The 17,463-nt window shown below is 38.1% G+C and overlaps 2 protein-coding genes across 2 annotated transcripts in view; both read left to right on the forward strand.

The window, feature by feature from the left end:
* LOC110449314 (next to BRCA1 gene 1 protein-like) overlaps positions 1-14,947 on the forward strand; it is a 31,804-nt gene extending 16,857 nt beyond the window's left edge. The window contains exons 11-21 of the mRNA XM_021496085.1: positions 1,433-1,568; positions 2,765-2,885; positions 3,990-4,162; positions 4,931-5,303; positions 5,759-5,929; positions 6,697-6,924; positions 7,519-7,613; positions 8,067-8,398; positions 8,898-9,021; positions 9,571-9,669; positions 10,769-14,947. Coding sequence (XP_021351760.1) covers positions 1,433-1,568; positions 2,765-2,885; positions 3,990-4,162; positions 4,931-5,303; positions 5,759-5,929; positions 6,697-6,924; positions 7,519-7,613; positions 8,067-8,398; positions 8,898-9,021; positions 9,571-9,669; positions 10,769-11,086 — 2,170 coding nt within the window. The 3' untranslated portion in view covers positions 11,087-14,947. The remainder of the gene's footprint in view (positions 1-1,432; positions 1,569-2,764; positions 2,886-3,989; positions 4,163-4,930; positions 5,304-5,758; positions 5,930-6,696; positions 6,925-7,518; positions 7,614-8,066; positions 8,399-8,897; positions 9,022-9,570; positions 9,670-10,768) is intronic.
* Positions 14,948-15,624: 677 nt separating this feature from the next.
* LOC110449304 lies at positions 15,625-15,933 on the forward strand. Its single transcript, XM_021496075.1, has one exon. It carries the CDS (start codon positions 15,625-15,627, stop codon positions 15,931-15,933), a length of 309 nt encoding a protein of 102 aa, XP_021351750.1.
* Positions 15,934-17,463: the final 1,530 nt, after the last annotated feature.

The raw sequence follows: 17,463 nt of genomic DNA on the forward strand, positions 1-17,463 counted from the left end.
GCCTGATCTCCTCTGAATCGCCCTGCTTCGTACATACATTGTCTATATGATATTTATACATTTTCCTATACAGTAATATTATCTGAGGAGGGTAATACTACTGCCTGATCTCCTCTGAATCGCCCTGCTTCGTACATACATTGTCTATATGATATTTATACATTTTCCTATACAGTAATATTATCTGAGGAGGGTAATACTACTGCCTGATCTCCTCTGAATCGCCCTGCTTCGTACATACATTGTCTATATGATATTTATACATTTTCCTATACAGTAATATTATCTGAGGAGGGTAATACTACTGCCTGATCTCCTCTGAATCGCCCTGCTTCGTACATACATTGTCTATATGATATTTATACATTTTCCTATACAGTAATATTATCTGAGGAGGGTAATACTACTGCCTGATCTCCTCTGAATCGCCCTGCTTCGTACATACATTGTCTATATGATATTTATACATTTTCCTATACAGTAATATTATCTGAGGAGGGTAATACTACTGCCTGATCTCCTCTGAATCGCCCTGCTTCGTACATACATTGTCTATATGATATTTATACATTTTCCTATACAGTAATATTATCTGAGGAGGGTAATACTACTGCCTGATCTCCTCTGAATCGCCCTGCTTCGTACATACATTGTCTATATGATATTTATACATTTTCCTATACAGTAATATTATCTGAGGAGGGTAATACTACTGCCTGATCTCCTCTGAATCGCCCTGCTTCGTACATACATTGTCTATATGATATTTATACATTTTCCTATACAGTAATATTATCTGAGGAGGGTAATACTACTGCCTGATCTCCTCTGAATCGCCCTGCTTCGTACATACATTGTCTATATGATATTTATACATTTTCCTATACAGTAATATTATCTGAGGAGGGTAATACTACTGCCTGATCTCCTCTGAATCGCCCTGCTTCGTACATACATTGTCTATATGATATTTATACATTTTCCTATACAGTAATATTATCTGAGGAGGGTAATACTACTGCCTGATCTCCTCTGAATCACCCTTCTTCATACATACATTGTCTAGATGATATTATACATTTTGAAGTAATTCGGCCATGTTCCCAATCAGATTTGTTTTTACCAAATTTATGAAAAAAAAAATTCCAAATACTTTGATCAAAAGAACAATAAATGAAAAAAGAAATTCACTTCAAAATGCTGATATGCCTTTTGTATGCGTTCTGTTCAGCAGTGACCAGAACTCAAGGTGAAAATTGAAGAAAGCTATCCAACGAAAAACTCAAATTAATACAAGTGTTAAGAGAGTCACCTGATGTCAATGAAGAATTTTTGTAGGAGAACTAAGGGCTTTAATGTTTAAAAAATAATTATTTCCAGATTGATTCCTTAATTCTCTTAAACTGACCTGTATTGTTCACATATGTTGTAGAAATGTTGGTTATGATGCCTCGTTCCTGTATGACGTGACCATCCCGGACGGTACTAATGTCCAGCCCGGAACCAAACTCCTCAAAACCTGGCGGATGAAGAATACTGGAAGTCATACCTGGAATGAACGCACAAAGGTTGGTACCAACCGAATATGGTTAAGCACAAAGGTTGGTCTAAAGTGACCAGATATGGTTAAGCACAAAGGTTGATCTAAAGTGACCAGATATGGTAAAGCACAAATGTTGGTGTAAAGTGACCAGATATGGTAAAGCACTAATGTTGGTGTAAAGTGACCAGATATGGTAAAGAACAAAGATTGGTCTAAAGTGACCAGATATGGTAAAGCACAAATGTTGGTGTAAAGTGACCAGATATGTTAAGGTGCGAAGGTTAATCTAAAGTGACCAGATATGGTAAAGAACAAAGGTTGGTCTAAAGTGACCAGATATGGTAAAGCACAAAAGTTGGTCTAAAGTGACCAGATATGGTTAAGTGGAAATGTTGGTCTAAAGTGACCAGATATGGTAAGGCACAAAGGTTGGTCTAAAGTGACCTGGTATGGTAAAGCACAAAGGTCGGTCTAAAGTGACTTTGATATGGTAAGGCAAAAAGTTGGCTTAAAGGTGCACAAAAATTGGGGTAAAAACAGCTAGATATGTTGAGGCACTGAGGTTGGTCAAAAGTAACCAGATGTGACTTAATGTAAATAGATATCTGATGATGAACACTAGGTAAGAAATACCTGGCATGAGTTATTACGATTAATTTTCCTGTAGTTGTAATCCTACTGTGATACAGTCTTTTATCAAGTCTTATAAAGAAAGACAATACTGTATAATGGGACGTTTTTGCCCTGTCAAACTTTCGCCCATCGCAAGTAAAATCCATATTTACCCAGTTTTGATTTTGCACAAGTTTATTGCTATGTTTATTATGCTGTTTACTTATATTCATTGTAATGATAAGTTCGCCCTCAATACAGAGAACCAAAAAGGCCAAAAATAATATGCAGCCAAACAATTTCCTATATATACAGTATTCTCTGGTGGTTCTTTGCAAGTTCTTACTTAAATGATGTTTTCTTTCTGGTCTATGATCGGGAAATGTTCCAAATGGTTTTTGTGGATTTTTTTTACGGCTCTGACAGGCATGCTAATTTTAAAATTAAATGTTTGAAAAATATAATGCTGTATTCAGATTTATTTGAAGCTGGTGACACAGCTGTTCGTTCTGTTATTTCTGTCAGGAGAAGGGTTTCTGTACTTGGTTATGAGGAATATTAGTTTATTAAGTTATTTTTTACTATTACAACAGTTCCGTTTAATTACAGCTCCACCTGGTATACGGATCTTTCCCATCCCTCAACAGACATCAGGATATGGATATTTTGCCACTGTCCCCAGGAGACGAAGCTGACATCTCTGTTCAACTCACTGCACCAGAGAGGCCAGGTACGTTAATATGATTATACCGTGTAATTATAAATGAGTAAAACCGCACATAATTATGTATTTTTATGATGTCGCAGATAAGAGAAATGCTATATGTGCACATATGATAGTAAATAATAATATAATAATCTTTATTTAACGTCGTGTACAATTGTCAACAACAAACATAAGCTCTGTGGAGCTTTTATTACGACGCCGCTAAGGGAACAAATGGTGTTTTCGTGGTGGAGGAAAACCCACGGGGGGAAAACCACCGTACCATCGGAGGGATAACAACTAACCCTATCAAACATCACTCTCTTTTTTCCACCACCGCTGGGAATCGAACCGAAATTCTTGGGAGAACGAGTGGTCTGACGTTCACGCTTGATAGCACACAGTAGTACAATGACTGTGCGCGTTGGTGATCACGGCTACCGAGGCACCCATATGTATATGGGTGTATTCACGAACGTGTTTAGCACTTCATGATCAGTTGATGTCTAGGTCTTGGCGATACACTGTTTTCTCTGATTCCGGAGTGTATGATAGAACGATCAAAGGCAAGGAGTAGGGGAAGGACATTTTTTGTCTCATGCGTTTTGTCACAAGGGTGAAATGACATGACATCGGAAATCGGATATGGTTATAAGCTATATATACAACTCTATCTGTAACAGGAACTTGATTTTGTATGTAGCAGTTATTTATTCATGATTAAGCATTTTGAAATAAGTGCAAAAATGAATTCTCTAATTCCTGTGTGAATCTATCTAAAACAGAAATTCAGTGATTTCATATGTAGCAGTTATTTATGATGGAGCAATATCTAATTAGTGAAAACAATGTTTACATGTGATAACTGTTAAAATAAGTACAATAACAGCATTTAATGTCAAGTTCTGTATCACAATACATGTAGTGTGATAAAGACAGACAACTTGTTTCATCCTTTTGCGTTGCCCAGCCCCAATAGTTTTCCTTTGAAACAAAAGAGCTAAAAGTTATATCCAAGGTTTGGTTTAACAGTTACACATCATTTCCTTGAATTTTAAGATAAAAAAAATTAATGAGAATAAGGCTTTAAAAGATGTAGTGATTACAGTGTTTTGTACTGATTTACAGGCAAGTATCAGAGCCACTGGAAGATGACCCAGTCTGGAAAACAGTTCGGTCACCGTGTGTGGTGCCTGATCACTGTGGTACCACGAGAGGTTCTGGAACCAACACAGGATGGCCCGTTGAAGTTGGTATATGATCACGACACTGTTCAGAATGAGGCTGCACCTGAAGAACAGGTAAGGTCATATTGTTGAAATAGACAAAATTGCTTCGAGTTTGCTTTTCCTTGACCTACATTTGTGTGGCACTGCGTACTAAGAGTCGATGATACATGACCATTTATATGTGCAGCATTTTTGCCGCACAAACTTTGGGAAAGGGGAAAAATATAGATTTTTTGTGGGAATCCTTCAAGGGCATTACATATCCAAAAATAATTACTTATATTAGTGAATATGTCATGAAACAACTGATATATATGTTTTGTTTTTCTAACAACCAACTTCCAGTGAGTCAGCTTATTGCAAGATTGTACAAATATGTATCCCAAAAAACAAAGTGACATGTTTTACTACTTCCTAAGTATTAGAAGATATGATTAAAGGATATATATATACAGTTATGTTTTAGCCAAGAAGTCCTATTTAAATTGTAACAGTTCAAAACATGTAAAGAAAAGTTTTTAAAATTTGTATCAGTCAATTATGTCTTAACAGAGCAATACATGGATTTGCAGTATTAATGGTCAAGTTGCTTGCTAGATTATGCAGGCTTTGTTAAGAACGAAATTTTTACAGTGGAAATTAATATTGAAGGTCAGATATATTACCGTTTTGAGATTATACCGAGTTTAATTTAGACATGCTGATTCACGCAAGCATCATTGTTTCTTCATCTTACATCTTAATGTTCATTTCTTTGTCATTGAATATTGTAACAGTAGTGAGTACTGATAAAATGTTTGTTCTAAATTTGAAAAAAAAAAAATAACCTTCTGATTTCAGGTGATGGAGAAATCATGTGAAGAGGCTGAACATTTCACTGAGAGGAAGGAAACTGAGGAACTGCTCACTGTACGGGAAGAGATTGTCACTAAAAAGGATGTTGACCTGAAAGAGGAGTATGAAGAGGTCAGTGGTGAAGAGGTCAAAGATGAAGAGGTCAAGGATGACGAGGTCAAGGATGGAGACAAGGTCAAACTTGAGCAGGATTTAAGTACAGCTGCTGCAGCAGTCGCTCAACTGAAACTGGATCAGTGTCAACAGCCTGTGACCAGCGAGACGGGACAAGACCTCATGTCCTTTGAACTGCTGAATCTGGCCAACAGGGGGAGCCACAAGGTTTCTCAGACCGCTACACCCAACAACACACCTCTTGGTGAGTCAGCAATAGAAAATCAATTCATGTTGGATATAGCACTATTAATTTAACTTTAAATGAAGAGAGGAAAAAACTAACATATTTTGATTCTGGTATTTTAATCTTTGATTAAGAGATGTATTTGGTATTTTTGCTATTTCGATCCTATGATCTTGTGATCTTTTAATATAGCTGGCCCCATGTCCTATTTATAGATTTGATCCCGTCAGTTTGCAGAGGTATTGAAGTGGTTGGTTACTTTATTGGATCAAACATAGAAATATTGCTTATTAAAGTTACACGTCACATATTAATTCCAAGGTTATACATATGATTCAAAGAATGGGAACGTTGTTGCAACAATGATATATAACATATCATTGGTGATCCAACACTCCTGATGTAGGAACTTTGCGGAAGCGTCCTAGTGCAGGGATATATATAACAATTTCTCACTTTTCTTCTATTAATAGATGTGACCCCACCCAAATCCCCAGCCCCTGAGCTCGAGGACATCAAAGCCCTGTCGACCAGCAGCAGCGTCGAGGTGGTCAATGCTGAGCCTGAGGATCTAGATAGAGATGACCACCTGTCCGGTCAATATGTCCGTGACATCATGGACAATCTGCATGCTCCTAAACTTGGTATGTTGTCTATTTTTGTAAACTTTTTCTACAGGTTGGTGAGAATGAATCGTAGTAGCATTAATTACCACAACCATTGAGTGTTAATGTGTGTCATTTCAATGACTAGTATGGTACTGGTCATAGAGGTGATAGAGTGGAGTCCCTTCGTCTTGGTTCCAAACTGGCCCACTGCAGCCTATCTGCACGTCTAGGCCCAGGTAGTAAACAAAGCATAGCCGAATCAAATTGTTGATTTGATAGTCATTTTGTACATGTATAACATTAAGTATACATATGCTTATAAAGTGTATGTGAATTGATGTTTGATTTTATATTGCCAACTGATACATATTTTATATTTGTCAACTGATACATATTTTACACCTTTGTGGGTACATTTCTCTGGTTGTTTGTCTGATGAAGGTGGCAGGGTATGTACCGTATATGTACTAGCCATTAAAACGACACACATAAAAGACTAACTGGTTGTGATACATGTTCTACAATTGGTTTGTGTTTGTGTACCTTTAGCCTAGTTACAGAATGTTTATATGCTGTACCACCCAAGTGAGGCAGTAATCATTGTAGAATTTTTCAGGCTTGAAGATCTTTTTGAAAATATTCAGGAATGCCATTACTAAGACAGTTCAAGTGAGTGAGTCCCACATATACAATAAAAATTCACTGGTGAGGATTATACTGCTTAATGTGTAAGTGTAATAATTAAGTTGAACATCAGTTTTGTTTTAAATCTTGAATCATGTTCTCTCTTGTGTTTATTACAGATGATGTTGACATTGAGTCATTGAAGAGTTACACTGACGAGGATGACTCCAGCCTTAGTGAGGACGATGATTTCCTCATTGTGCCGATGCCCGCATGCTTTGATTTCAGCAAACCAGTCATCTCGCGTTCCATTATCGATGATTTCTCTGATGATGATGATGCGGATGAGGAAGAGGATGTAGAAATCGAGGAAGTTGATGACAACCATAATACAATCACAACCAGAGGTAGGAGCTATCGCCTTTCTGTATTCTGCAAAAGGTTTAAATTATTATGAAGAAATAAGGTAAATGTTTACTATAGGTTCAGGGATTGTGACAAAGTTACTGTCAATATCCTGATGCTAATTGTACTAAAATTCCCCAAAGGAAGTTGATGCTTTTAATTTGTTGTGTACCACATAGTTATGTTTCGTTCAATTACTTTTCTTGATATTTTTCTTCTGTGAGACAGGCTTTTTCTCGGAAACAAATGGCTGCTTGCGCAGTGGCCTATGATAAATAGACACATAAATGGGAGTACACCAAGGTGATGCCTACAGACTGGCTCTTTGTCACCAACTCAGTATGTAGGTGTATTATGGAATTGCAAATTCTTTCCAATGTATCTTTTGTCACTCCAGGCCTGGGGCAGTTTGGGGGATCTACGTAATGATCCCCAAGTATAGGTCCCCATTACAATTAGAACTAAGGTTTATATATCTCAATCTTATGTTTAGTGTCTGTAATGTTACTGTATAGTCGGTGGGTTGTTTGTGATGGTTTATACAAGTACATTTGAATAAACATGATGCTTAATTTATTTGTTGACTATTGTTGCAGGCTCATCTGTGGATGATTTGCTGACCACGTCCGGAGCTTTGTCCACCCAGCCACTTGACCCAAAGCCTGTAGAGGAGAAAGTCAACAGTCAAGAGGTAAAGAAAAATACTGCTTGATAGAAAGCGTTTTTATACTAACTTCTAGATCATTTCTGTCTGTATTTACCTTGGTAAATGTGGTAAAGGGGATTCAATTTTGTATAATCAAGAGGGTGGGTGCTTCCCCCATCCCCCACCCCTGAAGACTAACTCCCTTGCTCATGACATGGAAACAGTTGAGATCCCTGTGTTTACTGTTAACAAATTACTGGGCATGAAAAATATACTTGCATGTCGCTGGTATCTTGCCCACCCAAACAGATGAAGTCCTTCCTGCAGCTTGTATTTCTTGTACGCCTTTGATTTGATACTTAGCAGGTTTTAATTTGAAAATTTTGAAGTACCTAGTGAGCTATTAAGGCAGAGAGGGCTGTTTGTTCTATATTTGGGATATACTTGTATGAATGTGTATTCATTTGATTGTACAATTATATCTCTTCATTATGACAGGAAACTCCAGACCGTGAACCATCAGAGCCATCCGTTGTTGCTGCAACTGCAGCTGAGATGCCACAGAAAACTGACCCAGAGGAGACTGTTGTTATGACAGTTTATTCATCAGCGGCAGGAGCAGCCGGGGTTTACGACGAAGCGCCATCACACACTGGGTCAGGTGTAAGTAGTGGCTCAGTGGAATCTGATGAAGGGGAGGTAACTAACATGAAGGAGCCAATAGAGGATGTCCATCCTGCTGATGGGGGAGTGGCCACTAATGACCAGTCAGAGAATGGAGCAACCGCGGAGAACAGATTTGACCACGACTCAACTGGTCAACATGGAGTGTACGTTAATATCACTTTTTCATATAAATTGTCTTTGTTTCAGAGATGTGTATGAATTTTATTGAGGGCAGAGAAGGATTTGTTAAAACAGTTACATAACAAATATTTCGATGTTTAAACAATTAAGTTAATTATTCTCAATTGTTTTGTGTCTGGACGATTTAGACAAGCTTAAGAAACCAGGATAATATTGTTTCAAATGAATATCTTTTGAATGAAACGTTAAGGTACTTGGGATCACAATCTGAAAAATTAATGGTAGCCCTGTAATGCGGAAAGCAGGGCTGCCATTTTTGCAGGGAATTGATAAATTGATAATTTGACTGGATTTAGGGTTTGATGTGATAATTTCTGACTTCTTACAATGGAACATTCAATATGAATCAAGAGTCTGGTTAAAGGGGACAAATTGAGACCAAAAAGTTAACAGGGGGTTGTTGCTTTTCCTTCTGTAATCACATGGTTTAAATGTGTATCAATGTCTTATTTGTTTTTACAGTCCACCGGACATGTTTGTGAACCAGGTGATGGCCACAGCGGTGAAGGCAGCAAACAAGGCTGCGTCCAACGCTTACACAACCTGTAAGGAGGTCTTTTACACCTGGCAGGCTCGAGCATACCAGGTAGGTCAGAGGTCAGAAACATAGGTCTTACCAAGGGGTTCAAGGTCAAACAGGCTAGACCAGGTAGGACAGAGGTCAGGAACATAGGTTTAACCAAGGGGTTAAAGGTCAAATAGATGAGGGTGTACCAGGTAGGTCAGAGGTCAGGAACATAGGTTTAACCAAGGGGTTAAAGGTCAAATAGATGAGGGTGTACCAGGTAGGTCAGAGGTCAGGAATATAGGTCTTACCTAGGGGTTAAAGGTCAAACAGGCTAGGGTGTACCTGGTAGGTCAGAGGTCAGGAATTTAAGGCTTACCAAGGGGTTAAAGGTTAAACAGGCTAGGGTGTACCAGATAGGTCTGAGGTCGGTAATTTAAGTCTTACCAAGGGATTAAAGGTAAAAAGGTAAAATATTTAGGTATTGAAAAGCAGCTGTATTTTGCAAGGAATCTGTTTTCCGTCGTCTGAACATATTCTTTGGGGCAAGGAAGTAATTCTAACAGTGTAGACAATATATTTATAAACATAACCCTTAATCTTTCAACCAATTTTTGAAATGTTTTACAGAATGGTACACGCCAGCCTGGGCAGAAATACAAGCCACCACAATCAACCTGGAAACCCAAAGAGGAAAAGGACAAAGTTCCAACTGTAAACCAACCTGATGTATGTACAGTTATGTTTCAATGAATTACTGTAGAGAACATCATAGTGCGTATTTCACAGGGCTGTTCCAGAATTATTCGTATGGGAGGCATTTTCAGAAACCCTACTATCAAAACAGGTGTCTCCCATCTCTGCCATTCTGTTAAGGAATATTCCTAATGTTTTATTTTTGCTTCATTCATTGTTTTCAAAAATATACTGAATAAGAATGCTGGTAATTTGATGCCTATCTGATAGAGAAGAAGTACTATTTTTATTTGTGTCTCATATTTTTAAACACAAAATGTTTTGTAGGAACAAAAATTTAAAAAAATCACCAAATGGAGTAACTAAGGAATAGATTTCTTTACAGAAAGTTATTTTCTTCCTGAGATAAATGACTTTGTTTGAATTTGCTAAGTGAAGTCAAGAGTGTACAAGTAAAAAGCCCACAGCTCAGGGGGACTTTGTTGCCATTGAACCCTGAAACTGACCCCTCTTATTTTTCCACTTCTTATCTTTTGATATGGAATTTAAATTGCTTAAACCTGGCGAATGCCTCGACTCCAAGGATATTTTGTGTAGCTAGTTGTTCTATTCAGCACTTTGTAAATAAAACTGAAACTGTAATCCTTATGACATTGTTCGATAAAGGTTTTAATATTGCTATTTTTTTTCAAAATTTGCCTGCAGGCAGCTGGTCAAATATGTATATGAAAAAAAAAAAGTTATATTGCTGTCCCTACTGACTGGACTACTGTCAAACAATAATGAAAGATGTCAACCTTGCTGGTTGGTCGGATTGTGCAGGGATAATGCCCCCACCTTTCACCTAGGCAACCAAGGTTTAATTCCTCAATTAACTCGGCATTCAACCCTGACATTTCATAATGAACTATCCCAACCTTTGAATTGGAAATGTTCAACTGTGTCTTCAGGGGTGAATGAGTATAACTTTAAAAGTCAAGTGGGTATTCTCCAGGTACTCTGGTTTACTCACATGTTAAGACCCCCAACACACTAACATCGGGGCCAACTAGAGTGATTTGCAATAACTTATTTTACAATCGTTGCAAAATAAAGAAAGTTTTTATTAATTTATCAACCATACTGTTTACAGACAGCCACTGGTCAACAAGGCAACACATATGTCCCTCCAAAATCTGCTTGGAAACCGCAGGAAGAAAAATACAAGCCCCCAACATCTGATTGGATGCCTCCGCAGGACAAGTGGACACCCCCTGAGGATAAGTGGGCCCCAGACAGCAAGAAATCGGAAACAGAGGAGAACTGTCCAATGACAAAACTTATCGAGATGGGATTTTGTAATCGGGAGATGAACCAGAAACTGCTGGAGAAACACGGCCAAAACGTTGAGGCGGTCATACAGGAACTTCTTTCTGAGGCTGACAATGACTGGATGGAGAGACGCCACTAGGGAAACGGGATGGGTACAAAGGGACAGTTGGGGTTAAAAGGGTTCAGGGTTAGGGTACAAAGGGCCAGAGTTGGAGTTAAAAGGGTTCAGGGTTAGGGTAAAGCAAGGGTTAAGTGTGGAGTCAGTCAAAGAGACTGGTAAATAAAGGACAAAAAAGGGGTTGAAGTGTCAGGAAAAGTTACTTTTTTTTTTTGAAATTGTCGGGGGATCAGATTGAAGAAGGCTTAAAGGAAAAGTTACTTCTTTTTGTTGAAATTGTCGGGGGATCAAATTGGAAAAGGCTTAAGCTTCACATGTCCTATATATATATCATAGTAATGGCCTGGAAAAATTGTAATAAGGACATTAAATCAGAATGTATGATGTGATTTATTATGTTGGATAATGGGACTAAATATATAATGCTTTCTATAATATCAAGAGGTACATGCTATACCGAGACAGACAAAAAGTCTCAACTTGTAATGTTTTTAACTAGAGGTATGCTATCCTGACACCGACAAAACATTCTCAGTGTCAATTTATTTTGCTTAGGTATGCAATTAACAAACTGAATAACTATGTGTGCTACAATAATTTTTGAAAGACAGATTGATGTAAAACACTTTTGTTACCAGCACCGAGTTGGCTACTGTAACGAGCTTGTCTGTTGGTGATCTGGAATGGCGTCTGTGGACGTGGCAAAAGGGTTTCCTGGCCATCGTTTGGTGTAAATACTTTTGGATTATATACGTACACATAACATTTTATGATTACGCCAGTGATAATTATGGTTAATTTAGTAGCATAGTTATATTTTATGATGAAAATTGTTAACTTAATTGGCACATTAAATGAATTTGCTACATGTTCAAAGCTTCTGTCTAGCTGTAAGTTGAATTCAATAACATTTCTGATAGGTCCCATGCACTACTAGTTAATATGAATATGGGTTTTCAAATCATATTGAAGCTAAGAAACTCTTTTTCATCAGTAGATTTTAAGACATTATTGAGAATTAATATCCATTTGAAAATTAATGAGTTACAGGGAAAACCCTGGAATTTGAGAGCATTGGGCCATTTTTTAGTCAATATCAAAATTAAGAAGAGCCATTCTATGTAAAAATAAAAGATGATTGGAAGGTGGAGGGGGACAGTTTCACTTATGAAGGGTCAATGGCCCCATGGCCCCGCCCCCTCCAGGATTATCCCTAGAGTTATAATACAAATAAGTTTTTGCCAGTTGTTAGAAGCCCGTTTTTCAAACAAGAACCTGTTAAAACAAGGCTACAAGCAACTATTAGTGTTTTTTGCCACTCGGCAAGTCAAAATGATATAATTAATGATTATAATTGTTATGTGATAATGGTATGTAGAATGTATTCTTTATTTATAAAATTGATGTGTGTACAGATATATGTTACATTTACTCAAGTCAGTTCGATATTTTGTGTACTACCATGTTTGGATGTTTTTATTTGTTTGGATTTTGTTGCAACTTTAAATAATTGTTTACATCTTTTTTGCCCTCAAAATGAAAATTTTCTCTAGTATTTCTTTCCATGCTAAAATAGCGAGTTTGTGCTATTTATTTCAATATCTGTTGAAGTCTTGACTTGCATTGATCCATGTCAGACGCGTTACAAGTTTGTAGTTTTTCCTGTTCTTGTATCTTTCAATGACTGTCAAAGGACTTTTCATTAGTGTTTGTTTCCGTGCTAAAATAGCGAGTTCATGCTATTTCATTTCAATAACTGTTGAAGTTTTGACTTGCATTGATCCATGTAAGACGCGTAACAAGTTTGTACTCTATGTACAATGCATTGTTCTATTTTTCTGTTGTTGTTTACAGATTATGGAAGGGAATTCTTTGTTAAATATAAATATTTTTTGTGCTGTTTCATCTTCAGCCTTGAACTTTTAAGCTTTTATTTGTTGAAATAAACGGAATGTTTGTAATTTGATACTTATCTGTATCAAAAGTTGCCCGCGTCGATAGCAGTGACCAGGTATAGCAAAAGTTGTTGAGAGCATTTGTCAAGAACAAGGAAGTCCTGGGTTCAAATCTCATTTTTCCTTTCCTGTAATATAGCAATAGTACTTTTAGGTTATGGGACGAGTGCCAGTCCTAAAACAAATATCTCAAATTTGTGCAGTCTTTTTATAAAAAAAACCTGTTTTAACTGCTAGCCATGGCTGCATTGAAAAGGGGGAGTGAACTGTGCATGCTTCATGTTACTTCGGCTCCTGTGAAAAGCTTTTCTTGTCATATTTATTGTTGATTTCCCTTGGTAATGGCACGTCTTGTACAAACCTTTACTATTTGGACCTTGTCCTACATGTAATAGGGGTGGAAGTGTTATGGCTTTTTATGTAAATTGTCATTTTAAAAGATTATGTGAATTTTGAAATATGTTGCTTTGTATTGTAAGTTTCAATAAGATAAGACCAGTAATGGAAGTAAATATTGGACTTTGTGTGAAAAATTCATTTTGATCTTGAAGGGAGAAGGTAATCTTGAAAGTGTGGAAGTTAGTATAGAGAAGAGTTGGAATTTATTATGTAAGGGGTCTTAGACAGGGAAAGGTCAGGTTTGGAGAAAAAATGTGGATTTTTTTACAGGAGGAGTTAACAGAAAGATGAGAGTGATGTACATGTAAGAAAGTCTATAGGTCTGTGATATTATAATGAAATGTTTATATATGTTGACTTGGAACCTTGACCTTTGAGCCGGAGTTATCTTTCCCTGTGTGGTTAATACTATAGTGGTTCATGGTCAATCAGTACAAGTCCTGCCAGCAAAACTAGTGCTAAAACTGTATATATATATGATGTTAATTGATGTTTATAAAAGAGTTGGACAATGATAGATAAAAATCAGCTTATTTTTCTGAGAATGCTGAACTCATTCACCCCTGATCTCTTATAATGAACTATTCCAACCTTTGAATTGGAAGAGTTAAAATATGTATTCAGGGGCGAATGAGTTAAGTGGTTGGCATGTGCTTTCCAACACCCTCTACTTTTAACAAAATCTATCTGTGAAGGTTCCTTTCCTATAAAAATAAATTGTATGAGGACATTTTTTTTCCTAACTTAAAACTATTCAATAATTTCAATACGTGTTTAGACATTTGTCAGGCAATACTACTGCTGGTAATTTGACAGATAAGGGCTCAAAAACTGAAAATATACTTTTCACATTTATTTTGGATTTTTTACTGGTCGTAATTTCAAAACTTGTCTGAAAAATTAAGGAATCTTAAAATTCGCATTAAAAATGATACCATAGTACAAAATTTAATCAAGATAGGGTTTAGTGGGGTGCGTGGCAGTTGCTAGCTTTAGAGGTGTCGTTTCGTTTCCAATCTGCATTTAATAGACGGGTAATGGATTTCCATCGGCTACGTGTACCAGTGAATATGTAAAACTGTTGAATATTACCTGTCATTGTACCAAGAAACAATTTTATGATGTAAATATTGTGAAGAGAAAACTTTGATACTAATTGTTAGTATATTCACATTAATGATTCTATGTTTAAACACGTGCTGATTGAGTTGTAGTGCGAGTGTGGTGAAAGTAGCACCCTATCTGTTGATAGACGAGGTCATTTTTTTGACCACTGAGGTCATTCGCTGAAAGAGGTCAAGTTGTATGGAGGTGTTGGACGTAACACAGTATTTGTTGGTTGACAAGATGAAAGAGACAGAGTGTTTTCTACAGTGTATTTGATATGTAATGATTTAATGCCCATATATGGAGTTACGTTGACCACGCCCACTACAACAATCACTGATGAGTCTTTAGTCTGTGTTTTATCTGTCTTTCAATGGAAACTGAACTTGAATATGTATGAAAATAAAAACAGCAAAATTAACCTTGATTTCTGTTTTCCTTTTTGAACTCTTAAGTGTGAAGGAAGTAATTTCCCTACTGGGATTTTTCATCCGCGATACTCCAGGGGTTACCCTCCCTTTCACTCTCTGCACCCCTGAAATATGTCATGGCAAAATTGAAGGCTCAGTGAGAACCACCTTGTGGATGAGATGAGAAGGCTAGTGTGATCCTTTAATATACATCATAGGAATCTATCGGTCTCATAATTGTAAAATTGACTATAGCTAGCCCTGGGCTGCTGCTGTTACTAGGGAAGCTGGTGATGCTGGTGATGCTTGAGACTCTAGTGATGCTGGTGATGCTAGAGATGCTGGTGTTGTTTAAGACACTGATGATGCTGATGATACTTAGTTACTAGGGACGCTAGTGATGCTGATGTTACTAGGGACGCTAGTGATGCTGATGTTGCTAGAGACTCTAGTGATGCTGGTGATGCTAGAGACGCTGGTGTTGTTTGAGACACTGATGATACTGGTGTTACTAGGGACGCTAGTGATGCTGATGTTGCTAGAGATGCTTGTGTTGTTTAAGACACTGGTGATGCTGATGATCCTGATGTTGCTAGGGACGCTAGTGAAGCTGATGTTGCTAGAGATGCTGGTGTTGTTTAAGGCACTGGTGATGCTGATGATACTGATGTGACTAGGGACGCTAGTGATGCTGATGTTACTAGAGATGCTGGTGTTGTTTGAGACCCTGGTGATGCTGGTGATGCTGATGTTACTAGGGACGCTAGTTATGCTGATGTTGCTAGAGATGCTGGTGTTGTTTAAGAAACAGGTGATGCTGATGATACTGGTGTTACTAGGGACGCTAGTTATACTGATGTTGCTAGAGATGCTGGTGTTGTTTGAGACCCTGGTGATGCTGGTGATGCTGATGTTACTAGGGACGCTAGTTATGCTGATGTTGCTAGAGATGCTGGTGTTGTTTAAGGCACTGGTGATGCTGATGATACTGATGTGACTAGGGACGCTAGTGATGCTGATGTTGCTAGAGACTTTAGTGATGCTGGTGATGCTGATGATACTGGTGTTGTTTGAGACACTGGTGATGCTGATGATACTGGTGTTACTAGGGACGCTAGTTATACTGATGTTGCTAGAGATGCTAGTGTTGTTTAAGACACAGGTGATGCTGATGATACTGATGTTGGTAGGGACGCTAGAGATGCTGATGTTGTTTAAGACACTGGGGATGCTGATGATACTGATGTTACTAGGGGCGCTAGTGAAGCTGATGTTGCTAGAGATGCTGGTGTTGTTTAAGAAACAGGTGATGCTGATGATACTGGTGTTACTAGGGACGCTAGTTATACTGATGTTGCTAGAGATGCTAGTGTTGTTTAAGACACAGGTGATGCTGAAGATACTGATGTTAGTAGGGACGCTAGAGATGCTGGTGTTGTTTAAGACACAGGGGATGCTGATGATACTGGTGTTACTGGGGACGCTAGTGATGCTGATGTTGCTAGAGACTCTAGTTATGCTGGTGATGCTAGAGACGCTGGTGTTGTTTGAGACACTGATGATTCTGGTGTTACTAGGGACGCTAGTGATGCTTATGTTACTATGTACGCTAGTGATGCTGATGTTACTAGGGACAATAGTGATGCTGATGTTGCTAGAGACTAGTGATGCTGGTGATGCTAGAGATGCTGGTGTTGTTTGAGACCCTGGTGATGCTGGTGATGCTGATGTTACTAGGGACGCTAGTTATGCTGATGTTGCTAGAGATGCTGGTGTGGTTTAAGACACTGGTGATGCTGATGATCCTGATGTTGCTAGGGACGCTAGTGAAGCTGATGTTGCTAGAGATGCTGGTGTTGTTTAAGGCACTGGTGATGCTGATGATACTGATGTTATTAGGGACGCTAGAGATGCTGGTGTTGTTTAAGACTCTGGTGATGCTGATGATACTGATGTTACTAGGGACGCTATTGAATCTGATGTTGCTAGAGATGCTGGTGTTGTTTGAGACACTGGTGATCCGTTGTTTGAGACACTGATGATACTGGTGTTACTAGGGACGCTAGTTATACTGATGTTGCTAGAGATGCTAGTGTTGTTTAAGACACAGGTGATGCTGATGATACTGCTTGAGACTCTAGTGATGCTGGTGATGCTAGAGATGCTGGTGTTGTTTAAGACTCTGGGGATGCTGATGATACTGATGTTACTAGGGGCGCTAGTGAAGCTGATGTTGCTAGAGATGCTGGTGTTGTTTAAGTCACAGGTGATGCTGATGATACTGGTGTTACTAGGGACGCTAGTGATGCTGATATCGCTAGAGATGCTGGTGTTGTTTAAGACACAGGTGATGCTGATGATACTGGTGTTACTAGGGACGCTAGTTATACTGATGTTGCTAGAGATGCTGGTGTTGTTTAAGACACAGGTGATGCTGATGATACTGGTGTTACTAGGGACGCTAGTGATGCTGATGTTGCTAGAGATGCTGGTGTTGTTTAAGACACTGGTGATGCTGATGATACTG

The sequence above is a fragment of the Mizuhopecten yessoensis genome, unplaced genomic scaffold (genome assembly GCF_002113885.1).
Source record: "Mizuhopecten yessoensis strain PY_sf001 unplaced genomic scaffold, ASM211388v2 scaffold4559, whole genome shotgun sequence".
In the NCBI taxonomy this organism is placed as follows: domain Eukaryota; kingdom Metazoa; phylum Mollusca; class Bivalvia; order Pectinida; family Pectinidae; genus Mizuhopecten; species Mizuhopecten yessoensis.

What these genes read in the sequence shown, in the direction of transcription:
- LOC110449304 (XM_021496075.1), top strand. Translation starts at nt 15,625, where the DNA reads ATGCTGATGTTACTAGAGATGCTGGTGTTGTTTGAGACCCTGGTGATG.